Source organism: Diplotaxodon limnothrissa, linkage group LG15 (genome assembly GCF_057381915.1).
Source record: "Diplotaxodon limnothrissa isolate DT_005_m linkage group LG15, D_limnothrissa_male_GT1.1, whole genome shotgun sequence".
Taxonomy (NCBI): domain Eukaryota; kingdom Metazoa; phylum Chordata; class Actinopteri; order Cichliformes; family Cichlidae; genus Diplotaxodon; species Diplotaxodon limnothrissa.
In genome coordinates this window covers 4,896,507-4,922,526 of record NC_140610.1, presented here as the reverse complement: position 1 = coordinate 4,922,526, position 26,020 = coordinate 4,896,507, and the positions used below count along the sequence as shown (strand labels likewise).

Below are 26,020 nucleotides of genomic sequence, written 5' to 3'. Positions count from 1 at the left end.
AGAACGTAATCAATTTGCTATTGTGTAATACCCGCGCTCTTAATTTGAAAGTTTAGTCACTGCAAATAAGTTAGCACCAGGCATTCCTGTCTCCTGTTTCCCTGTCGGCAGGCTTTTGTGAGACTCATCTCTGTGTTCAACAGACTCTAACTCAACTGTCTCAAACTGCAGCTGGTAATGGCACCCCTTAATCTCCCCTGAAGACCCTCTGTGAGTTGGAGGAGCAGCTGGTTGAAGCAGCTGGAGGAGCAACCTCAGTAGCTCACTGAGAACGGGAGTAGAACGAGGAGTACTCTGCATGTTTGATTCCATCCAAGCGACGGGAAACTCAGAGGAGCAACAGCTTCTTAGTTTTTGCCACAAAGCATATTTCTGCATTATGTATTCATGCATTTAATGAAACATGGGTGCACCTCCTTCCACACGCACCCAGCTCCAGCTTTTGACTTTTGAGATGTCAGCGGACAGCTTGAGATGGTCCACAGTTCAGTAACTGCACCCATGTGTAATACATAAATCCTTTTGAAACTGTATTAAGCTTATTGTCGAATACAACAAATGGAAAACTGCCTAATTTAGTGGAATGCATTTACCGTACTTTTAAATTAAAGTTTCACAGGACACAGTATATAACATTTTGTTACAATGATGTATCTGGGTATACCTGAAAAACTGCTTACACGTATCTTTAGATTTCTATTTTGACTGCTTCCAGTACCCATAACACCAGTGCAAGAATAATACCCAAACATCAAGCGGTTCATTAAGAAACTTGCCACTGACGACTCACGTTGACCACATAGCGACTGAGATAGCAAAACATCAGGCTGCCATTGTGTTCTTTGAGCACGAGTCAAAGAACAGAAAGTGCAACATGTCACATGTTGAATCAACATAGGCAGCGCACATGTAAAGATAATTCTGGCACAATTGGAACCTCTTAAGGCAACAAGGTAAACTGTTAACTTACGAGTCCACGTGATTCTCAAAGGACAGGATGATGGGGAAAGGCGAGGTCTTGAAGGCACACTCTGCTATAGCTTCAATTACCTCCTAAATACCCAAACACAAAGAATACAAAATATACCTGTAAATTACAACATAGGCTCAGTGTTGGATCATTATCTAATTAATGTCATACATAATGAAAACACAGGAGTTTGCTACTGGTTTCCAAGAATTACTAAAATGCCCTTAAAAGAAATATCGAAACCTTTTGAAGTCATTAACTACAGTGACATTGTTTTGTCTATGAACCTGAATACAACAATGTGAACAAAAATCCCATACAGTAGGTCATCGATTGCAGGTATTTAAATAAATGGGAGCTGAGCGATATTGTTGAATCATTCCCCAACTCTGCTGAAGACAGTTCAACATCCGATATTAGATTTCTAAGCCACTCATTGTCTGAGTCAATTACACCATCATTAACAATAGTGGCAGTTCAGTAAAAGCCTTCATTTCCTCCAATAAAAATCTTTGTCTGTAACTCAACCCCTTCAACCTGTAGCTCTCTTCCATCTTTTACAACTCTTCTCTTTTTGCATTTCACTCTCAGACTAATTGCATTAGGCTTGTTCTGCTTCTTCTGTTACTTTCATTAGATCTAAATTTCCTCCATCAATCAGTTCACCCATTTCTTTCTTCTTTTGTCTTGACACTACTCTGCCCTTAAATTTTCATGCCCTTCTCCTCCTATGAAAGCATCTCGTCGTCAGTTAATTACCCCTCGGTGTCTGCATTTTTATTTTGCAAGTATTTATCCATTTTTTGTCAGTCGACCATTTTTAAGGTCTGCAAAAGAGTAGCAGAACAAGAAAGAACCACAGTTAGCTCCTAGATTAAGAGCTGTAGACACATGGTTGCACGCCTCCAAATCCTCAGATGGGTTCTTTTTATTAAAATAATTCAGTTTATTTGACACCAGTGACCACATGTGTCACCAGATCAATAAAGACTGAAATCCTCCTTAAGTACGTACAAAATATTGACACATCAATATACTGTATTGCATCCCTGAGGGATAAGTTATTGAAATTTTTATTAGAAAATGCAGGCTGGATGAATCCCCCCTCTTTGTGTGGGAGGAAATTGTGGGGAAAAAGTGGACAGACACATCCAGTATCACAGAATCAGTGTGCTATCTATTTACACCTACAGGCCAGTGGACACTCTTTCAGTGATGAGGATGTACACATCCTGGACAGGAACGCTGGTTTGAGTGGGGAGTCAAGGAGGCCATTTACGTGAAAAGGGCAATACCATCTGTGAATCGAGGAGGGGGGCTAAGGGTCCATCTTTCATCATCTTACAATGCTGTGATTGCAGTCATTCCCCAACTCTCTGTGAATGGTACTCATGGCCATTGATTAATGAGCTTTGATCAGTGGTTGTTGATCAATGGTCATGAGATTTTACATATTAATGATCAAGGAACTGACCTCCCAGCCCATTGTTCATTCAGTGGGCTGGTTTCAGTCATTGTGCAAATGTACTGTTTATAGGACTGGGGAAACCTGCAGTCAGCTGAGACTGAAGAAGTCCCTTGGATGAGTGACGAAACATTTCTCCCATTGAAAACGATACTTCCAGATGAACAGAATCAACCTTTTGAGACTGTACTGTATCATGATTTTATAGTCAACAGAGCCACCATGTCCTGAAGGATTTTACAGTAAAGATAACACACAGAATTTATATATATATATATATATATTAGAAATAAAGGTATCTACATCTAAGTTTCTAAATCTTTGTTAACCAATTCATTTTGCATCTTCAAAAGTACCGTGTTCAAGATCTAACCACTAAATGTCAGTAGATCGCAGTCATCTGAGTACTTTTGCTGCCGTTCATCTGTAGTGTGTGCAGGCTGACAGTCGGCTGCTTATTTCAGTTGGTGTACATGTCTATTTACTCCCGAGGAGGCTGTAAAAACTTTGTTAAGGAAGTCTGATGAGTCAGTGAAGCTCACTTCCGACAGCGACACTGAGGTGACTTGAGGATATCCTAAACTTTTCTGTCAGCCTTTGTTAGCTGCTTTTAGCTAGCATTAGCAAAGCTTTATTTGAATAACTTCTTACACGATGTAAGAACATAATAAAACTGTTTATCCGAGGGAAAGTGTGATTTTTAGGACACTCCAGCTGAAGATTAGCTAGCATAATGTTAGCTTATAACCATATGCTGTTGTTTAGCCGGCTCGTGGTCAGCTTTCTGGAATGGGGAGGCTCCCATATTTAATCTGCTTGCAATAAGTAACTGTGACAATATCTGGAATAAATAAGAACCTGTTTGAACATTTTTGTGTGTTAGAGCTCTGACTTCTGCTCAGGAGATGAGGCGTGAAGTGAGGAGGGAGAAGGTGACTTTTTTCCAGACGTTGGTGTTCTGGGAATCCATCCTAGCTCGGAAACCGTCCTTCAGCTATTGTAAATATTTCTAATGGTTATGGTTATGGTTAGAGTTGGTCAGAAGTCACCGTCAAATAATCATATGGGTAGGATGACTTGCCAAAGTAGGACGGTTTCTCAGAACACTGGTCTGTTGTCCTTTGCGTTTTCACTTGTTTGGTGATAGGGACCCCTTTTCAGATGATAAATTATAGGTATGATGTTCATATTTTGAATCAATCCACGGCATGTGAATGCCTGTGGGTTCTCTTCTTCTCTGCCTTTGGCGTGCCACGTACAGTATGTGGCCGGTCTGTCCATTTTGGCCACTGTCTTTATGATGGCAGGACAACGTGGTGGCTTTCACAAACCAGATTAGATTAATTCTGAGTTTATGACAATGGATCCGTTTATTGGAAGATGAAATAACACAGAGAAATGGTAAATGGCCTGTACTTGTATAGCGCTTTACTAGTCCCTAAGGACCCCAAAGCGCTTTACACATCCAGACATCCACCCATTCACACACTGGTGATGGCAAGCTGCATTGGAGCCACAGCTGCCCTGGGGCGCACTGACAGAGGCGAGGCTGCCGGACACAGGCGCCACCGGGCCCTCTGACCACCACCAGTAGGCAATGGGTGAAGTGTCTTGTCCAACGACCGAGACTGTTCAAGCCGGGGCTTGAACCAGCAACCTTCCGATTACAAGACGACCACCCAACTCTTGAGCCACGATCGCCCCGATCCACGATCGCCCCGATCCACGCTCGCCCCGATCCACGCTCGCCTCCCAGTGTGTACAATATTCTTTTTTTCTGTTAAAGCTTCTGCATTTTGTTGTAAAACTGAGTACGTTTACATGGCTAACAGCATATTCAGCTGGCCTGAAAGAACTCTTTGAGAATTTTTTAAAGATAAAATGTGGAGAAATCCTGCATCTAGAATATGTGAATTTATGCATTTTTTTTTAATTTATAAGCTTTTCAGTGTTCTTCTCTTTAGATATTTTTAAACCTGATTTAGTAATGGATAAACCAAATTTATTTACAAGTTATTTAATTCTAAGTTTAAATTTAATAACACAGCATTGTTAAATTAACCCTAACAGTTGGGTTAGTAGCAGTGGGTGGATGATCTGTTGAGCAGAATACCCTTCCGTGAAAACGCTCCCTTTGCTTCCCAACCCCCAACCAAGCCCTCCCGTATATCACCATCACCGTCTCTCCTTGTGTTACCTTGAAGGAGATTTCAGTTGTCATGGTGAAGCCATGGGTGATAACAGGCTCTTCTTCTGTGGTGCGACCCTTCCAACAGTCCAGTTCAATGCAGCGGCACCCAGAAAGGAGGACCTGTTTGTACATCTCGACCGAAGAGTTGCCTGCGAGCTGGCCGGCTGCACCGAACACACGAACACAAAAAACAGCTCTTACAGGTATCGGCTAAGTTGATCCAAAAAGAAACAGGATGCCCACAAAAGCACATCCTCCCACTTTTCAAGAGCTCATTAACTGTATTGTTCGTCACATGCAGTAAAAACAATACAACTGTCGTTATCTGAAGCAGGCAAATCTCATCACCCTGTCACCATTAGCGAAGCAATTATCTCTTCACATTAGCAGCATGTTTCCACAAAATAAGTGGAAGTGTGTTAAAGTGAGAGGCAGCTATGTTCTCACTTGGTGTGATGCCATTCATTTACTTCACTCTTTTCTCATTTTTTCTCTCAAAAACTTGTTTAATTGACATCTTTAAGCAACTCCATGAGGTGAAATATTTCCTCACAATTACTTTAATTTTAAAATATAATTTACGATCGGTCAATAACATGAAATGCTTGTCCTGTTATCAAACTAATGATTCTGCATGGCTCTTTTTGTGTGTGAAGTTGTGAAACACAAATGCCTCATGGACAGAAATAGACTCCACATTGCAACACGCTTCTGCTCCCTATTAGAATAGCATAGTATGAGTCACTATGAAAATACCTAAAGAAAAACACAGTTCGTGAGGAGAAAATTAAAAGACCTCGTGTTTGTTTTTCTCATTTCTTCATTCCACCAGCTATGAGGCTGGGCTATTACAGAAAATTCAATTTTTTCCAATCGCTGCCGAAATCTGATCCACTTCAAAGATTCAATGCTCTTCAGTTCCCCCCAGAATAGATTTGAATAGATGAATTCTAATATCCATTGAAGAGAAAATGGCCTCTCTATTGTGCCAGCCATGCTTGTGCACCGCAGGGAGTTACTTTGACTACCAGTCCAAAGAAATATTTAACTCATGAATATCAATGAATCAAGTATCATGGCATGACTTGAGTGGATAACCTCTTGAGAAGTAACACAAGAAAGGGAGCCTGATATGCAAGGGTGCATTTGATTGACTGACCCACGAGGTATAAAGTTGAGTGTATTCACTTCAACCATAATTGTATTTCTAAATGAACGACTGATCTTTTCATTTATGGGAGAATAAAGGATCTCCCTGTGCAATCAGTCAGGAGGAAAATCAAGTTGAACGTGATTGCGCAAGCAGACCGATAGAAGAAGTTTTAACGTGTGTACGTGCTTACCTGTGAGGTATGTGTTGTGTGAGGAGTTGATGAAATAGTGAGAGAGGGGAAAGGTCATGTCTTCACTCTGGTCCAGCTTCTCAGGAGGAATGATGCTGTTCTCTTCTGCATTCAGGTACCTGGTGAAGCCTTCTGCTGAGATCTGACCTGCATGAACACAACAGCAGTCAGCATCCTAAGCGTGAAAACATTGTTTTTGGTTCAAGCGTCCAAATCTAATTGTATTGTGATGTTCTCTGTTTTTCCAGATGGCAACAATTTCCACAAAAAAGACTACAAAACAACAATGAGCTGATTTGCTAACTGTGTATTTAAAGCTTGATACAGATTATTCTGTACATTGTTCATTTTCACACCTAAAGTTTATTTACTTTGGTCCAAATCAGTTGATGAGTTTGTAGACTTGTGTCTTTTTCCTGTGGTTTAGTTTCTTTTCACACAGAAAAAACAAGTAAACTCCAGGTGAGCTCAACTGCGTCACTGCAAACCACATGAGAACGCTCACTTCAGTTATTAGTCAGATGAGTCTGGAGCGTTAGGAACAAAAGTAAACTTGTCCAGAAAGGTGTTCTGGACAAGTCGATAACACAGAGAAACTCTCTGCGCATCTGTGCTGCTCTGCTGGATCGCAGAATAGAAAACACACCAGGCTACAGGAAGGTGTTTAGGTCACACTCGAAGCGTACACCTGGCGGTTGGGTCGATTGAGTTTTCACCACAAATGAACCGCTCTGGATTCCTCGGCCTCAGTCCAATTCCAAACAAACTCCAAAGCAGTTTGGGATCCAATAACTCAGATTACCTTGTTCACATCTGCACAAACGAACCGCAACAAGGAGGGAAAATATCAGAGTAGAAGTAAACTAAAAAGTGCAGGTGTGCTGTTCCACGCGCTTCACTGTTCACTGCAGTGATCATCTTATCTGCTTTTTCTTGAGTCATCTGACTCAGTATAGAGCTATCTGCCAAATCTTGCAGTTATTCTGATTTGAAGAAAATTTGCAGATGCCTAAAGTTTTAGAAATTTATTTAAAAGTTAAATCACAGAATTGTCTCGTTTTTCCAGTGGAAATTAATGGGCAAAGGGGCTGAGTGCCAAAGACAGGGTAAGGAAGATGTAAAGTACTGGCAGATGGAGTAACATAATGTTGGAATTTAATTTTCTTAATGAGATTTGTCACCGTGTTAAACATTAAGAATGCCTTATCCTTTTAACTGCACAAGCTAAAATATGGTGCGTGGCATATGGTGGCATATGTGTCACAGATTTTTTTCCCCACCCTTTGCAATGCCTTACATGAAATTTTTAACAAACTGCAACATAACTGAACATGGCTATGAGAACATTTGCGTGTTTTTGTCAGTCACTTTTTATAAAAACATTATTTCCAATGGAGGTGAATGGACTGGCATCCCCATTCACCTGTGACTTTAATAAAATAAAAGCAACTTTTGTTTTCTGTAAACATGTGCCTGCATTGTTCTCCACCTTTAACCTCCTAAGACCCGAACTGTTTCATGGCATGCATTTTTAATTTCTCTTTGCTATTTGGGCTGATTGGGACCTGATGAATGTAAAAACAGAGAATTACGTAATTTTTTAAACCTGCTTTAAATTTCGATAGAACAGCGGCAGTATAATGTCCTCTTAAGTGGATATCAAGCCCTTGTAGAGCAAAATTTGGTATTTTGGTCTAGACAACCTAAAATGTGATGTCCACATATGTGAGCGCCAGGTCCTAGGAGGTTAAAGCATTACAGTGGGTGTGAGACTGATGGTAAATGTCTTTCTTTCGTTTCATTTAGGGAAACTCGTTGTTTCCTTTAGGGCTGTCCCTCAATGTTTTCCTACTCTAGTTAAATACTGTGTTACAGTACATGCTTCTAATTATTAAAATTCAAGTCTGAAAAGGCTCCCTTTGCTCAGCAGGTAGATTAACATATAAATGTACTTTTCTCCATTTCAGGCTCCACTAGCTTCGGCTAATATTGCTATTATCACTAAGTAATACAGTGATCTGATGAAGCTAAGCTGCCCATGGAGCTGTTCCTTCCTCGTTGTTGATTGGTAGTCACGGTCACTCATGATAAGCTTTGCCTGTTGGCTGCCATCACTCAGCTAATCTTCACTGAATGTGCTTGAGAAAGTGAATAACACTGAATAAATAAGTAATAAGCGGTTGATGAAAAGCTCCACATCTCCATCCACACGAGATCATATTTCCATACGCATTACCATACACATCAAACACCTTGCCTTCATGAATTAAATTTTGAACATATAGTTGCTGCTCAAAGCAAAATACTTCCTCCACCTGCCTACACACACACACACACACACACACACACTTACTTGAAATTACGCTAAATATGCTAAGTGATGCAAGCTTGACGGGTGCAGCAGGTCCCTCTGGCCACTTTATGCTAATTAATGCGGTGCCGCCCTCTGCAGAGTTGCTGGACTAATTAACGCTAGCTGCTGTCTGTGACATCTGAGCTCTGTCGCACTCAGCGTCTTACTCCCTGCTGACTCCCAGGATCTCCCTTCGCCTGGCTGAGGTCTAACCTTTGTATCACACATTCCGTGCAGACAAAGAGTTTCCCCATCTCTCAAGACATTTGTAGGTCAAACACGGAAAAATTGTGTTGACACGGCTGGGATTGTAATGCAGCCGAACCAGAGTGGGAACATACAAGTGCTACTCTCAAGGTGAAACCTGAGAAGAAATTCTACAGGAAGATTTGAGCCAAGTAAAACTTTAGCTACCGGTCACAATAACGGCTCATACTGAGAGGAGAGGAAATTGGACACAGAGATGGATTCTGAATTTCACCCGTAAGACTAGAGAGCTTCCTCTCTACCATTCAAGTGAATAAGCCAACTATCCACTCTTGAATTATGAAAAATTCTCCAAGTGTCTCGTTTCATTTTGTATTTCATTCATCTTCCTTCAAACGATGTCATAACATCTGAGAGAGCACAGACTGAAACAGTCACAGAAAGTGATTCAGCAGTGAAGACATGAATGAGAGGTATAAAATAAAAAAATAAACAAAATCTCCAAGTCACAAATGGAGAAAGTGAAACATTAAAACGTTTAATAAAGACTAAAACTCTTCACCATCATTAATACACACATTTCTGGAGCACATTTAGTTAAAGCATATGGTTTTCTGTTTATCCATCAACAGGGGGGCTTTTTACCCCGAGCTAAACACAGACTGCGTATCTAAAATTTTCATGCCACCTAAAATCCACGTATGTTTTTACGAACATGAGTGTCCTTGAAAGAGGAGAAACTATGTTTATGTGTATGTGTGTGTGTGAAGGTTGCATGTGGAGCTCTGGACCCCTCTGCAGAGCAGATGGCAGCACTTCCTCCGGCTAGATAAATACTTCACGTGGGGAAATCTGTCACTGGGACAGGGAAGGGCATGCTTCCAGAGAGCCTGGGACAGGATGAACACACAACATCACAGTATGAGCACATGGCTGTGATCAGAGTCAAACATTAGGCAGTCAGGATGGATATGTGTGCTTTAAAAAATGACTTTTAACTAATTTAAGGACCCGTGATTTATTCGGTCACATGTGCAAACAGAGTAAAGTAGGCACTTTATTCAGGGGAGATTATTAAAAAGACAAAGCTTCTAGTTTAGTATAGTTTCCATAAAATGTTTAGATAATCATTCTCTTCTTGCACCAAAGACATTTTTTTGAATTCCTGACACAAAAGCATTATTTAATCCTCCAGATCTCCAGCATAATGACAAAAAGTATTAATAAGCAGCTTTATATGGAAAAATGCTGTATTCTACTGCTCTGCCATATGGACCCCTTCGTAAAAACCACCTGTTATGTTCACTTGACTGCTTTCTTATCTTTTTTCAGCTTACTACTTACTCTCAGCGACTACATCGAGGTAACCATTCAAGCCACCGATACTTCTGTCGAAACCTTCACTCAATCCTTTAGTAAAATTTGAATTTATGTCGCAGCTGAGCTTATCACAGTTTGATTTGAGGTAGAAGTCACGTGACATACCGTTAACTTTAACTGCAAGTGCATTTTGTTTTTACATATAGATAGGCAAACGTGTTAACCACTACACTAACACACCAAAAGACAAACCTGAAAAAAGAAGATAAGAATTAGGTTCATAGTATCTGACTCCTGGAAGCTCTGTGATGAATTATCAATCTGTATTCCAACTCCTTCTCCACCACAACCCTCCTTGAATACGTAGCTAAGAAATATGGGTGCATTGATGACTTCCCAGCTTTAACAGTTTTTGATGTTTTAAGCCCTGAAGGAGAAAATATACTAACAAAACTAAACATATAGAGTAAATAATCTAAATACAGCTATAGATGGCATATTCAAAGGCAGCGATTGGTTTGACACTATGGGGAGAAAAATCAACCCAGCATTTTGCTCATAATAAACCGTACACGGCGTACGATAACTCATCCATTTTGGCACAGTTGTGTAAGATGCTTTTCTAGCACAGATAAAATTTGAATTGGCAAATATAAGACCTTGCTGCCTGATATCTGGAGTGTGATGTTTTCCAGTACTGGCAGCTCTGGGTCTACTGACACTTGAGACATCATGAAAGCACAGCATGTCCAGGAGTGCTGGCTCACCAAGACGCATCCATCTCATTTCTTTATATATTATTCTGTATCACTCCTAATACTCTAAATATTAAAACTAAAGTCCTTCTATTAATTAAGATGGTTGACATCTATATACAATTTAAACCTGGGAATGAAAAAAAGAGGAGTGCGTTTAAACAACAACAACAACAACATGTTACTGCTTAGACAACATATAGGTCACATTAAGCAAATCAGCAATTAGGAAGCCAACACACATAATAAAGTGAAATGATAGCAGATCAAGAAATGGTGCTGAAGTCCTGCACATAAAACTAAAAAATGAACTGTAGGTTTATACGTTTTAGATTTACTGCAGTTTAATCCTTTGAAAGGAACCAGGCAAACTATTTATTGCCCTTTCAATTTTAGGTACAAAGCCTTGCATTATATTACACAGACAGATAAAGACATGTGAAGAAGAAAGCCTTTGCCAGAGTCTGGGAAAAACTGCTTCCAGTGAAATTAAAAGGGTAAATAGCACTTGAATAACTGATCGTCAGGAGGTGGGAAGGTTTTGGCACTTTGCTGGTCTGGAGCATTCAAATATGTGTTAACTCAATGCCACACTCCTCCCAGGAGTGGACATCCCAGAAAATTCATCCCAAGGACTGCAATACTCTGTATTCTCTGAGTATTGCAACTGCAATACTTTAGCACAAGTTGGGAACAGGTGGAACATTTTGATGGCGGTGATGTGTGTTTGACTGTGAGTGTTTGGTATTTACAGACTCCTCGGCACCCCACTATGTCCCCTCACTTGCAAAAGCTTTGGACACCATCCAGCAGTCTCTATGGCAACACCCCTGACAAATTTATTGGTGGCAGCGGCTGGAGTGCAGGGTTGGTGGAGGAGGACAGTGTAAAAACACACAACGGGCATAATGTACCGGTGTTTTTCCGATAGTTTTTACTATAAATCACTTGCATACTATCATGAAGTCGATCTGTACTAAAAGGTGTTACGTGCATGTCTGTGTACACATAAGCTTGTCAGTGTGCCTGGGATTGTATTGACAGAAATTTGAGCCACTGACCTTTCTGTGCCAGCAAAGCATTGGGTTCATATTTGTCAACCAGCAGCTGGACCTGTTCTGGTTTGAGAGGAGGGTAGAGTATCTCGTTCAGGCGAGGGTCTCGCTGTTTACTGTTAATGAAATCTGTCATCTGCTCCACTGTGAGGTATGGTCGACTCTTGGCTCCCCTGAGCAGAGAAAGGAATGGGGCAGAAATTAGAAAAAATTAGACAAAACATCTTAAAGGGCTGCTAAGCAAGGTGTGGGTGCAAGGACGGGATTAAAAAATAGCATATGGGGAAATGAAACAAGGAAAAAACGATGGAGGGGAGGAGCTGTAATTAAGACGCAAAAAGACGCGGCGAGGCAGAGCGGCAGACATGCAAAACAACAGGATTAAATGTTGTGTTTTGAGTAAATTATGAGAATTCATTAAAAACGCCTTTCGCATCCAAGCCTGTTCGACTAAATTATCCTCTCCACATCCTCCTGGCTCTCCTGCTACCTCACTTAACTGTGATTAAAATACAGATTTATGACTTGGAGTAGCGTCGGTTGAGCTGGCGTGCTTCCTCGGCTGATGGTCTCAGTCTCTCTGGGCCAAAGGGCAGTTCTGCTTCTGCAGCACGAGAGGCCAAACCAGCTAGGCTCGAGAAGTCACAACCAGGGACATTAGAACACACTTTCCTGGGCTAATTAACGTCTTATAAATGGATAAAAGGATCTGGCTTGAACCTGGGAAACCAAATTTTCCTATCGAGGCTACAAATATGAAAAAAGCAACAGATGATTTGGGAAAAAAAATGTATCAATTGTGATTTTTTTGGACATTTTAAACTGGGAATTCCCGTATTCTTTGGAGGTGGAAAAGGTTATTATTACCACACAGAGAGAGCAGAGAGAAACACAGTACTTACACTTCAGAGAAGATGTGGTCCAGCTCAGGCCGAGGGCAGATGTTGCTCAGGAACATGCTATAGACCTCTGGAGTGAAGTCCTCCTGGGGAATGGAGTCATTCTGCAGCAGACAAAAGTAAGATAGGTGAATAAATTGCAGGCAGTAGTGTTCGGACGTACTGTGGAAGGGCAAAAGAAAAAAGTGGATTTAAAATGTACAAGCTGATAGATAAAAGATACTTTTTCCACAGTGACAGGTGCTCTGGAGAAGACTTTTCTTGCACGCCTCAGTGCAACAAAACTGTGTTTTTATTAGTTAAATAAAATGTGTTTAACTCTATTTTCAGTTTAATGCACTGATCCTAACATAGCCTTTACAAAAAGGCAATCTTTCATGTAGCATCTTCTTTATCTATGAGACGCTTACTTGTGCATATCTATGTAAAGTAATGAGTATGTGCACAGTAAAGTGAATTTTATATTTGTATAATCTTCGGATAAACAGAATTATTTAGTTTAGCCAATTTAGCTTAGCTCTACACGTTTTGAAAATTAGTCAAATCCCTTGTAACTGTTGCTTAAGAAAAATATATATACAGTGGCTTGCAAAAGTATTCGGCCGTCTTGAACTTTTCCACATTTTGTCACATTACAGCCACAAACATGAATAAATTTTATTGGAATTCCACGTGAAAGACCAACACAAAGCGGTGTACACGTGAGAAGTGGAATGAAAATCATACATGATTCCAAACATTTTTTACAAATAAATAACTGAAAAGTGGGGTGTGCGTAATTACTCAGCCCCCTTTGGTCTGAGTGCAGTCAGTTGCACATAGACATTGCCTGATGAGTGCTAATGACTAAATAGAGTGCACCTGTGTGTAATCTAATGTCAGTACAAATACAGCTGCTCTGTGACGACCTCAGAGGTTGTCTAAGAGAATATTGGGAGCAACAACACCATGAAGTCCAAAGAACACACCAGACAGGTCAGGGAGGCCAAGAGGCCCATGGTGACTCACCTTCCAGCAGGACAACAACCCTAAACATAAAGCCAGGTCAACAATGGGATGGTTTAAAACAAAACATATCCATGTGTTTGAATGACCCAGTCAAAGTCCAGATCTAAATCCAATCGAGAATCTGTGGCAAGCTCTGAAAACTGCTGTTCACAAACGCTGTCCATCTAATCTGACTGAGCTGGAGCTGTTTTGCAAAGAAGAATGGGCAAAGATTTCAGTCTGTAGATGTGCAAAGTTGGTAGAGACAGACCCTAAAAGACTGGCAGCTGTAATTGCAGCAAAAGGAGGTTCTACAAAGTATTGACTCAGAGGGCTGAATAATTATGAACACCCCACTTTGCAGTTATTTATTTGTAAAAAATGTTTGGAATCATGTATGATTTTTGTTCCACTTCTCACGTGTGCACCACTTTGTGTTGGTCTTTCACGTGGAATTCCAATAAAATTGATTCATGTTTGTGGCTGTCATGTGACAAAATGTGGAAAAGTTCAAGGGGGCTGAATACTTTTGCAAGCCACTGTAGTAGTATTTCCTTTTTCAGGACCTCTTTCAGAGTAAGGTTGGACACATTGGAGCAAATATTCTAATTTCTGGAGCTAACTCTGTTGCTTATCATCTGGTTATTTGCGTCTGTGAAGTCAGACTTGGTTTCTCATATGACGTGTTCCCCTTCTGTTCTTCTATCGTGGTTTGACGAGGAAATATTTTTTACATCAGGTTGTGATGTCCTGAGAATTATAAATGCAAACTTCACTTCTGTACAGTTCCTTTTAAGCATGCAGTAGTCAAGTCCTACTTAAAGGATAAAAATTTGGAAGTGGATCTTCTGAGTGTTATTGATACTATATCAAAACTGCATCTTTGACTAAAATTTAAGAAAGGTTTGTTTATTTGTCATCCTTCCTACACGAGAACAATGTTTATGAGACCTTTCACAGAACTGAGTCTGCGTTTTTGAAAGTAACAAACAATATTCTGATATTCTGCAGATTCTGGTTGTTCTGTCTTAATTATGTGGAGTCGTGTGCTGCTTTTGACACTGTCGACCTTGAGTTACGCATGGAGTACTTCGAGCACTGTGGAGAAGTTAAGGGTTTGACTCTTAACTGGTTTAAACCCTATATTAAACAGTTAACATTGGAAAATACTCTTCTGCATTAGCTATTATAAAATCTGGACCTCCAGAGGGGTCTGTTCTTTATGCTTTGCACATGCTCCTGCTACATCAAATTATTCACAAGATAGAATCTCTTAATGATTTAACTGTATTTACACTTGGATCTTGGATATCACTGTGCCACAAGAAGGCTCAATGAGTGAATTTTGGATAGAAGAAACTGATGCCACATTGTTTGGCTCTCAGATATTAACTGAGAGGTCGAAGAATAACCTGGGCTCCTTAACTCTGTTTATTATTAAAATACAGGCTAACTTTGGGATAATCACATTAGAAGTTTCACAGATAAATAAAACTAAAACATATATTTTCAAGCCTTTGGAAACTGATGATTTCTGGAACTGTGACTGGTGGATTGGTAGCTACTGGTTTATTTGATGTAAACCCTGTGAGCCATAGCCATACCTTTTTAGGAACCTGTTTATTCTATTTTATTTTGGCGTAAAGAACTTTGGTTTTAAATGTACTTACTTATTATTAAACTTTCCCCGCATACTAAGAAATTTCATGTTGTGCAGACTTCCTAGTTAGAGTACTGCTGAGGTAAAGACATCTATCCACTAACTCACTAATGTGACTAAAAGAAACACAGATCTGTCATTCCATCTGCCGTCTTATAGTTGGCCCTCTTGAAGCAATTGCAGAGATGCAAATAACAAACAGCAAATGACTGCCTGCAATTTGCACTTAGCGTCAGGGCTTCTTATAGAGCTATCAGAGGCAAACGGGTATGATAAAGACACAGCGTGCTCAGCAGCAGGGAACAGCATTTTGCCAGCAAGAAACAGCGCAGAACCACACAGTCTTAGAAAAGACCTGGAAGGAGGGAGGTGAGGAAGGATGCACAGAAGTAGGGGGGATGCAGGTCAAGCCCTGTTGAGACTCAGTGAGTCATTCAAAAGACATTGGTGCGAGCTGGGCTGTGTATGTGCTTTTGCCTGGGAGTGTGTGCGTTTGAGGGATTAACAGCAATACCATTTAGCTGTAATTACTTGTGCAATGGAATAACAGCAAATCCCAGCAGACCTTCATACAGCAATCGGTTTTTACCTCCTGCTCTCTCTCCCTATGCTAATTATGTATAGCTTGTTCTGACTGTGGGCGTGTGTTTGTATTCCCGTGTGTGTATATTTATTTATTTATATATATATTAATTCGATTTGTGTTCAGAAGCCATTGATTGTAGCCAGAGTTGGCCACAATTCGCTAATCAGATTAAAAATAATAAGTAGCTATAATCAGCTGAGATTACATTTAAAATTAGGGTGCCATCAGATCTTATTGTACATGGTCAAAGGTTCTTTTATTGCGTTTTGAATACATTTTATATTACTGGCAGTTCTTCTTGTAATCGGAAGGTTGCCGGTTCGAGCCCCGGCTCCGACAGTCTCAGTCGTTGTGTCCTTGGGCGAGACACTTCACCCTTTGCCTACTGGTGGTGGTCAGAGGGCCCGGTGGTGCCAGTGTCCGGCAGCCTCACCTCTGTCAGTGCGCCCCAGGGTGGCTGAGGCTACAAATGAGGTTTTCCATCACCAGTGTGTGAATGTGTGTGTGAATGGGTGGATGACTGGATGTAGTGTAAAGCGCTTTGGGGTCCTTAGGGACTAGTAAAGCGCTATACAAATACAGGCCATTTACCATTTACTGGGAATCAGTGTTTCTGGGATTTGATAAGAAAACTGCAGAAAAAGAAACTGAAGCCCACTTGTATGCACACAGAACACCTGTGCTTTGCATCAGGTATGTTATATATTCTGATTTTAACCAATTGAAAATGCTGAATATCCAAAATGCATTTCATTTCACTACAGACTTAACCTAAGATATAACCTTTTCAGTGAGTAATTTAAATGTAAACACGTTATATGAGTTCAGTCACATCTGAAAGTGACCTGACCCAATTCCAATTAGCTTTACAGTGTGTTTGCCTTACTAGACACATATCAAGTGTGCGTTCAGAGCAGCACCGAACAGCAGTTTCCCACTTCTAGGGATGAAAATTGTTTGCTACTGTTTGAATACAGAGCACTGTTTGCACCTCTATGCATTAGGGTGCAGCGTCTCTCTAGTGGCATCTAAAAAAAGGTAGCGATAAAACAGCTTTTGTCATCTCTATTGCTCCCACTGGGTCTATTTGTTGCATTACAACCCAGGCTAAATCCATTCTGTGCTGGAACTCATGCAGATATCCAGAAAATAAGACGAATAAGCACAGCCGCAATCAGTTTGTGTTTTAAGAGATGAGTTGAATAGTCAAAACAGAAATGGATGGATGGATGGATGGAAAGATGAAGGCAACTGTACATAAAAGAGACAGGATGAGATGGAGACAGAAGCCGGTTCAGGGACGGAGGAAATATGAGGCGACAGTAATACTAGAAAAAAAAACAGAGAGCTTCAGTATTTTGGAGTCTCACTCTGCCAGAAGGGAGGTTACAGCTTTCCAACGCTGTCTCCACTCGTTTCCTGTCTGCCGAGAACATCCTGAAGATACTGTAGGGAGACAAAAAACATGCTGTTATGAGTAATCACAGAAAATGCCACACACGGAGAGAAATTCTCACTCCTTTAAAGGCTGTGTGTCAAACGGATGAATTCGTCACAGCATTTAACTGACACATATTAAGATTATTCTGTGAAAATGTAATATTGTAGCAACAGCTTAGGAGGCAATGGAAAAAAATAAAAAGGGTGAAACTACAGGCCGGACAGAATGCAACACTAAAGACAAATATTAGACTCAGATGATGCCTGTGTGGGGAAAGAAATGCAATATAATAAGGGAGGGGTAGAAGATGGGACATCAGGATTTAAATACTGCAGTCTAACAGCCTTGCAATGAATTTTACATTCATAAAGGTTACGCAGTAAATTTCTGTTTATGCTGAAATAGTTGGAGAGCTACTGATTCAGCTTATTTGGAGCATTAGGAAGCTGTGCAATAATGCAGCAGCATAAATCTGTTCCTAATATGTTTGCTCTCATAGATAGATGGGTGGACTGAGATAAAATAGTGTAGTTTTAATATTTTTAATATTCACATTTAAACATGGAAAATATCTTGATTTTAATACTGCTTACAGTGAATTGCAAAGTTTTCCATGGCAAATGCCACTTGTGTACATAAAAGCGACAAGTCTTCATGAATGCGATGCCACACAGGCCCCAACAAAGATGAGGAAAGAAAGCTTCCCGGCAATGGTATCATTTTGCAAATCACACCAATTTTCATCATTGCTGTCATAATTTTTATTATCATGTCATTGTGCTTGTAATGCTATAAAGTCTGTCTCAACAGAAGCATCTTTTTTCTTGCATAAATAAACAAAAGGCGTGCAGATGTAATGTTTCTTTATGATGTGCGCATGTAAATAACGCAAAATGATCTCAAATCACATCACATCGTCACATCATCAGCGTCTCGGTTCATTTAACTCTGGAAAAACACTGCCGACAGACATCTGTGTTTTCAAGCTTCTGTCATCTGTTTTATTCCGGTGTATACAGACAATAAAAGTGATTTACAGTGGACTCTAGTGTCACTGCAGCCACAGCAGGACATTTAGGTCTGGTTCTGTTCGGAATAGCCTGTTTTAATTGCTTGCAGAGGTATGCCTGCGCAGGTCCACCAGCACTTACTGTACGCTCAGTGGAAGAGCAGTATCAAGCTGACATTAGTCAAACTGACATGTCTTCCTAGCTAGGAGGTTAATTCCCTAAACAGCAAGGAGTGTCTCTCCCTGTTGACACCCACTGCTTTCCTCCGCGGCTCTGAGGGAGGTTATCATGGAGGTTCACTGCTGCCCGCCTGCCTGAAAGCTCAACTTGACTAATGGAGATGGAGAGAGGTGGATTTTCAATGAGGCAATGACAAACTTCCAGATAAATCAAACTGAAACTGAAATATACAAAATGAAATTCTCAGATAAATCACAAACTGACACAGACTAAAGTTTAAAAAATAATAATAATAAAAAAATCACATGGGTGAAATGGGCCCAGCGTGAGATAAATGAAAAGTGGTGATAAGGAGAACAAGAATGAATATTGTCATGACAGATGGAATGGGTAATATATTCTAATAAATATGCAAAAAACAAAGTGTAGGTTTAAGCATCTGCACGCTTAGAGAGAAGGCAAAAAGGCAGAGGAAACTATGCACCGATGAAAAGAGCAGAGCCGTTGTGGGGATGGGGGAGGGGTGTGGTGGTGGTGGTGGGGGGGTGGATGAGTCACACAGACTTACTTCTTGACGGGGATTCTTCCCTCAGGGTTTAGCTGCAGCTTCAGCCGGGTGTATCTGCATTGCACAGAGCACACATCAGCAGCAGCTCGTGATAGCAGTTTATTCAGTGTGAGTGACACTCTTCATCAGGTCTAATGTATGTGTGGGGGCTGTTTGCTTGATCTTACATGCGTGACTGACATAAATGACTGTCTGCCATGACCAGGTTTGCAGACTCGTACGTAATGCATCGGAAAGAGATAAAAAGCACGTATCCAAATATCTTAAAGTGGCTGACTGTGCATGAGTGGAGTTCTCTTTGCATACTGCGGATATATCTGCCGGCGTTTACACGGGAGGTCAGAACTGTGGGCTAATCCCTGGAAGTCTTGAACGCTGGCAGGGCAGAGCAGTGCAGCAGCAATGCACAGGCAGCGTGTAACCTGGCCTATAAATAGCTCGGCTGCAACAGGAGCCATCATTGTAGGCTGGGCTTTAAGTGGCTGCTGGCTAATAATTAATATCCATTACAGTGTCCACTTGACAGAACTTGGCGACTGCCTCAGGCTAATAGGCTGGTGACTTTTAATTGTCAATTGGGATCAAAGTTTGGGGAGTTGTTTTTTTTTTTCTTCTTTTTTAAAAGCTGTAAACAAAAGTTTTGGTTGGGATAAAGTTAGCCAGTAGCACTGCATGAGGCTTTATTTTCTCTTTCTTTCTTTTTAAAGAGAATGATTGAAAGGCTCCCAAACAAGGAAGGGAAGAGGTGTTTTTCAATGCCCCCATCTGACTCAGAGATGCTTGTATTATTCATTATGACACTGGAGAAAGGGGGAAACAGATTACTCACTGTCTCCTTTTCTGTTTACCTCACTACTTTCTCTGTTCTTTTTCATGTTCCCACTCTAGCTAATCCTAGACGTTACTCATTTACTCATTTCTTCATTAGATGATGCTAAAGACATAAGCAGTTAGATGACGCTGCTCAACTCCAAGTTTCCAGACATAGTCACAGAGCAACACAGAGTAAAACACGCAGTTTTAACCCTGCCATGTTTGGTAATTGAGGGCTGTGTTATCCAAGGAAAGTATTCAATTATAATTGTACTGATTTCAACACCTTTCAGCAAGTGGTCATTTAAAAAACCTGCTGGGTTCTGTTTAGTTTCCTGTTGATGAGAAAGCTGCCCAGCTACGCCGCTCCTCAGAAAACCCACCACCCAAAATCAGTATCACTGCTTTAACAGACAGCGATGAGAATTAACCACACGCGGAGAAACATCAACATCACTTCAGGGAGGCAGCATCCTCGCGCTGCAGCAGCGGTATGGCGAAGAATTGCCTTATTTGTAAGCAAGGAGTGTACAAGAACTGCTGCTGCGAGCAACCGACGTGACCGCGAGACCTGCTGTATTCAGTTCTATTCCACTCTATCTGCACTATGTGGTCGATGACCAGTTTTATTGTCTCATAAGTCAATTAGCTCCTCGGGGGTGCACGTTAATGGCTTCTGTTCACTGATAAACAGCAGACAGCTGGGAGTTGTCGGCGAGCAGAGTCCAGCAAAAAATGATTTGTGTTCATATTTACGCTCACTCTGCGTGAGCTTCACTCGGAATCAGAGGTGACACGAGGGCAAAGGATGATGAAAGCGGTCATGGACATAGAGCCACTGATAAGGATAATCAGTGATTTATGTAATACCCTGGAACTGACAAAATACTGGCTTCCTGTTTTTTGCCCTCTCTTCCTCTCTTTTCCCAATTCAACCCAAAGCTCAGCTCACCGAGTCAGCCTGGAATCTACTATATGTCACTACTGTAACACAAAACAAACACTACAGCACCAAACAAATGCACACTCACATATGGGAAGCAATAAAAAGACAACTGACGCATGCAGGGTGTTTTATAAACTGGTATAAACATATTTCCAGCTGTTTTGATAATTCTGCTTTTGTCTGTTCTTACTTCCTCCGTTGATGTGTGAAAAATGCGGCTCAGGCTGCGTTGTACACTGCAGTGTGTGAACAATGTAAGCACAAATGTGCTTTGGTGAAGGTGTAAATGCTACATGATGGTTTCGCAAGATTTTTACATAACATTTTACCATTTTTGTTCATGTAAAATACATCAGGTCCCTAATGTGACTCTTGCTACGAGTGACATTTCTAGTGCTTGCAGACCCGATTTTCATATCTATCTTGGGGACTGTAGATTTACATTTTGTTCGAGACTGCTTGCATGTGCGCGTGCGCATGTGTCCGCGTGTGCATGCATCCGGTGACGTACGCTTTTTCGAGGCACGCCTCTCTGGACATGTTCTGCACCAAGAGGTTGGACGCCAGGTTGAAAAGCTCTTCTGCCCATTCCTGCAGGAAATAAAACGCACACACAACATTAACACACACACACACACACACACACACACACCTAGAGTCAGGAAAGAGAGCGGCGGTGAACTCATTTGTGCTTTGATGCTGATAACTGCTGAAGGCTGGAAGTTTGTGTTCAGTTTCTGCTGCCATGTGTCAGGAATAAATGAAGTTCATGCATACTGAGTAGGTATGCTGATCATTTTTCATAATTTTCCAGAGTGGTAAATGACTTGATGATGAACTTATGATCCAGGTTTTCACCATGATCCTAAAAAAAGAAATGGTACCTCCGTCTAAAGCCTCCTAAATCAATTAAAAATAAACTATTAAGAAATGCTTTCACTCTTTGAGAATATTATTTATTGCTTTTAATGGCTTAGTTTAATAGCAAATACAAAAAATAGGCACAAAATTAAAACCCCATGCATATTATAGAGCAAGTCCCCATCAAAGAGCCTAAACAGCTGTGACCCATCGAGGTGTAGATTCACTAATTCATCAGCAGCAGATTCACAGATCTGACTAGTTTTTTTCCAGCACATCCCACAGATGTCTAAATGAACTGACATCTGTGGAATCTGAAGGCAAAGTTAACATCTTGGAAGCCTCGTCATGCTCCTTAAAAGCATTCCCAAGCACTTTTTACGGTGTTCCACGACTCATTGCCCCTATGAAAAACTCTAATGTCGTCAGAGAGTACCTTTGCAATTCAGACACGAGCTTGGTTTGCACTAATGTTTAGGTATGTGGTACGTTTAAGATTAACATCCACATGAATCCAAGAATCCCAGGAAAACATTACCCAGAGCATCACACTGTTTCTGGCAGCTTGCCTTCAATTCAATTCAATTTTATTTAAATAATACAAAACAAAAACAGTTGCCTCAAAACAGTTTATATTGTAAGGTAAAGACCCTACATTAATACAATTATTACGATGCACTATTCTTCACATAGTGCATCCTGCTGCCTTCTTTTTCTCCAGGTGAATGATGCCTGGTTGCCCACATGATGGGTGAGTATAGGCACATGGGTAGGGCTACACAACCTCACCCTGACTGCCCAGTTACTGGCTAAGATACCCCACTCACCACTGTAGATGCCGGAGATGCCACTGCACAGGTCAAAGTTATTACTCACTTCACCTGTCTGTGGTTGTTTTTGGTTGTCCAGGTTATGTACAATAAAAAAGTAGTTACTTTGTTTACTGCTGCTATGCATGATTTTCTTTTTTTTACCTTCGCAATCTCCTCTTGGAACGCCATGAAGTTCAGGTAGGTGATATTCACCATGTCGGTGCCACTCACAACCGTCAGCATCCTGCTCTCCAACTTCCCCGACAGCGTGCTGTTATCCAGCAGCTCGCGCAGCTTGGCTTCCTTTACAATGAAACAAAAACACACAAATAAAAAAAACATATGTTATAACAAAGAAATGAACTATTCAGATCTAAATGAAAAACAAAAGTCACCAAATGAATGAATTTCTATAACAAAATCCCCTTCAATGACACATCGACAGCCACGGAGTGGTAATGATAATTTTCTTAGGAGAAAGAGAAGTATTTAAAATTTTTATATTTAAAAATAATATCCCTTACAGGCATGGATGAGGAACACTTAATTAATAAGCTTTCACAATGATCTCGTTTACATAAAAAAATTATTTATAGTGCTTTAGATTCTCTAATTCAGGGACCTAATACAGTGTTGCGTATGTCCCACTTGATCAATGCCCTTTCCTCTCATGTGATTATTGCAACAACTGGTCACAAGTCACATGATCATATGCTCGATATCCTATTGGCTAATGCTTTTGTATTTTTTCATTTCATATCTGCTCCAATTAAAAGCCTCAAATAAAGCATGTTGATAAAAGAAATTGTGCTACATAACCCAAGTTCTGAACACTTTATGTTAGCCTCTAATCCGGGCTGCACACACGTTGAACCTTGGTGGAACAGAGCAGCCAGAGCGGCATCTAAAAGCTAGCAGGCCAAACAAAGCTTCAGCGAAATGGCAAATGACATAAAACAGGCCACAGAGGAAGATGAGCAATGCTTTTTTTGAGGAAGTGGGAGACGGCACTGCTCTGTGTCATGGCATTTTGCTGTGATGTTGTTTCAAAACAAAAACAGTCTCTGAATGAACTCAGAGGAAACAAGACTGGTTAACATTTGGGAGTTCGCACCTTATTTGATGGCTGATTTGGTTGATTAATTAGAGGACAGAGGTAGAGAGTCCGTGTGCTACAGCACCAGCGATTCTCAGTTTGTGTAAAGGGTGCATATGGCAGGCTATACAAGCAGGAAAAGAGGTGGGTTAAGTATTGAATGGAGAACTTACATGTAGACATGTAAGCACAAATGTCCAATAAGATGTCAGCACAGGATTTATTGTGTTATTTATTATTTATTAATAACCCCATGACAGCTCCCCAAAAATGAGAGCATGAGGGTTTTCCAGCCTTGCTTTTTAGCTTGTTTTAAGCCCAAAAAACATCCTCCTGTCTCAACATATTTCCAGCTTAACTGCAAAACCCCCCATACATACAATAACTTGTAATCAACATCACAGGAAAAAATGTTTTGCTAAAAAAACACCAGAGGACTCACTTAACCCAGGAGACCCGAGGAGAATGCTTTTCTTGCTCTCAAAGGGTTTTATTTTTAAAGGCTTATATAAAAACTGCAAATTCCTAAGTCAACAGAAATTGTCCCCACATTGAGAAAAAGCAATTGTTGGACTTAGTACAACCCTAATTCTCTCATCATCCGACAAAATCAGAGGGCTGCTGCAGGAAGTCTGATCTCTCCTACAACAAAACACTGGGTGCTGGCAATACTCCAGCTCCCACAGAGGAAAAACTCTGGAGAATTTGCATTCAGCCGAGCTAATTGTCAGAGGAGAATTAAACCAAACTAATTTTAGCAAATATATATTTAAGAAGTTCATCTTTGGTGCGAATCACAAAAAAAGCCCAAAAAAAGAGAACCCAACTACAATGCCTCTGAGGAGAAAGAGAGGAATAACAACGATCTCCTTCTCTTCTTTGCAAACCCAGTATGCAAGTGGCATACAGAATTCTTGCTCCGGCTTAATTAACACAACAGAAAAGCCCTGTAAAGGATTTTGCAGTGAAAGCAAATGAGCTTCCACTAATTTGACCAATCAAACAAAGAGCATTGTGTCCTGTGTCATGCTGATAAATGTCCTCTACACATCCCTCACACCCCCCAATCAAATTGTGGAGGCTTAGTGGCGCCTGCGATTATCACACTGAGAACTTCTAAGGCAATACATGTTCACCCTGTCCCTTCTGACAGCCTGTGTACTCCCCCCTTAACTAGTTTATGTGGCTAAGGAGGTACTTCTTGAAAATAAGACGTTGCTCTTTTAAATTAAAGAAAAAATGTATATGTGGAGAAAACAGGTTTTCAGTGTTGTGTATCATTTAGATGGTTAGAGTCATGTGTGGACTTGACCACCAATCGATGGAATACACACACATGCACATCCTGAGTTCAATGAGAATCAATCACTGTCCACTTATGTATTCTGAATGACACCCGCGTCATCATTCAAAGCATAAAAAGCCACTTGCAATTTGCTAAAACACACAAAGCTCCCTCTGAGAAACGCTCTGGCTGACAGCCAGACATGAAAGGCTTCTGAGAACAGACGGGATGACAGTAAGATGCATATTTCATTTATTACTACAACGTCAATGCAATTTGATATTGTTTTGAAGCTACTGGTAGCCATTAGCTGAACGTAGGGCTCATCTCCCACTATGCAGTCATATGGGCGGGAGCTGCAGGCACTTACATCAGCAGTTATGTTGGGAAAAGACTGACTGACTGAAAGAAACAAGCTGACAGGTGGGCCCTGCTGGACGGGAGCAGGAGCAGGGGGAGGGAGCAGGAGCAGGGGTGGAGGAGATGAGGACAAAATAAAGAAAAGTAGAAATAAAGCAAGGAACAGAGAGCAATGGAAGGAGAGGAGCAGGAAGGGGGTAAGCCATGTGAGTGAAAACCAATTTGTGCTGGTGCATTGGGGGAGCTATTAGAGGCATGCCTGCGGTCTCAGTTACCACAAGGAGTGGAGATTCAGAGAAAGGGAAAGGGTAGGGATGGGATTTGGATGATGGTGTGGTTGAGTTAAGCCTTTATGAAAACACAGCCATGGCCTCTGTCTTCTGTTGCTATAGTGCACGCGTGTGAGTGTCGTGTATGATGCTTGTGAGCACGTGCTTAGTCAAGCTTTCAAGGTGCATGTTGGCAGCTGCTGCCTGTCAGTATAAGAACTCTTCTCAAACACTTAGCATTCAGCTGGAGATGCAGCCCGAGGAAATACACAGACTTTCTCCTTCTGCCTTAGTTTGTCACGAGGCCCCCACCTGCCCCCACCTGTCACCAGCCATGCGCTCAGACTGTGTCACACTCTGTTGGGCACAGGGAAGAGATTCAGATTGGCAAAGAGAAGTCAGCCACACCTCAGGTCATTAAACCTGCAGCACGGCACCTGTCTAAACCCTCTCTCCTGCGCACACAGCTCGGACACACACCATCGCAAATGCACACACCACACGTCCACCTTAGCACAGGCATGGAACTGCACTCGTGCAGGCTCGGCTCAACGCTCACACAGAGAAATACACACCGTCACACAGAGT

General features: G+C 41.1%; 1 protein-coding gene across 2 annotated transcripts in view; it reads right to left on the bottom strand.

The window, feature by feature from the left end:
- Positions 1-26,020, bottom strand: part of plcb1l (phospholipase C beta 1-like) — a 128,972-nt gene that overhangs the window by 33,331 nt on the left and 69,621 nt on the right. For both annotated transcript variants that reach the window (XM_085373228.1, XM_085373229.1), the window contains exons 4-12: positions 22,585-22,725; positions 21,261-21,340; positions 18,991-19,044; positions 17,162-17,237; positions 12,562-12,662; positions 11,666-11,832; positions 5,970-6,116; positions 4,633-4,790; positions 971-1,053 (exon numbers count right to left, since the gene is read on the bottom strand). In XM_085373228.1, the coding sequence (XP_085229354.1) occupies positions 971-1,053; positions 4,633-4,790; positions 5,970-6,116; positions 11,666-11,832; positions 12,562-12,662; positions 17,162-17,237; positions 18,991-19,044; positions 21,261-21,340; positions 22,585-22,725 (1,007 nt within the window). The remainder of the gene's footprint in view (positions 1-970; positions 1,054-4,632; positions 4,791-5,969; positions 6,117-11,665; positions 11,833-12,561; positions 12,663-17,161; positions 17,238-18,990; positions 19,045-21,260; positions 21,341-22,584; positions 22,726-26,020) is intronic.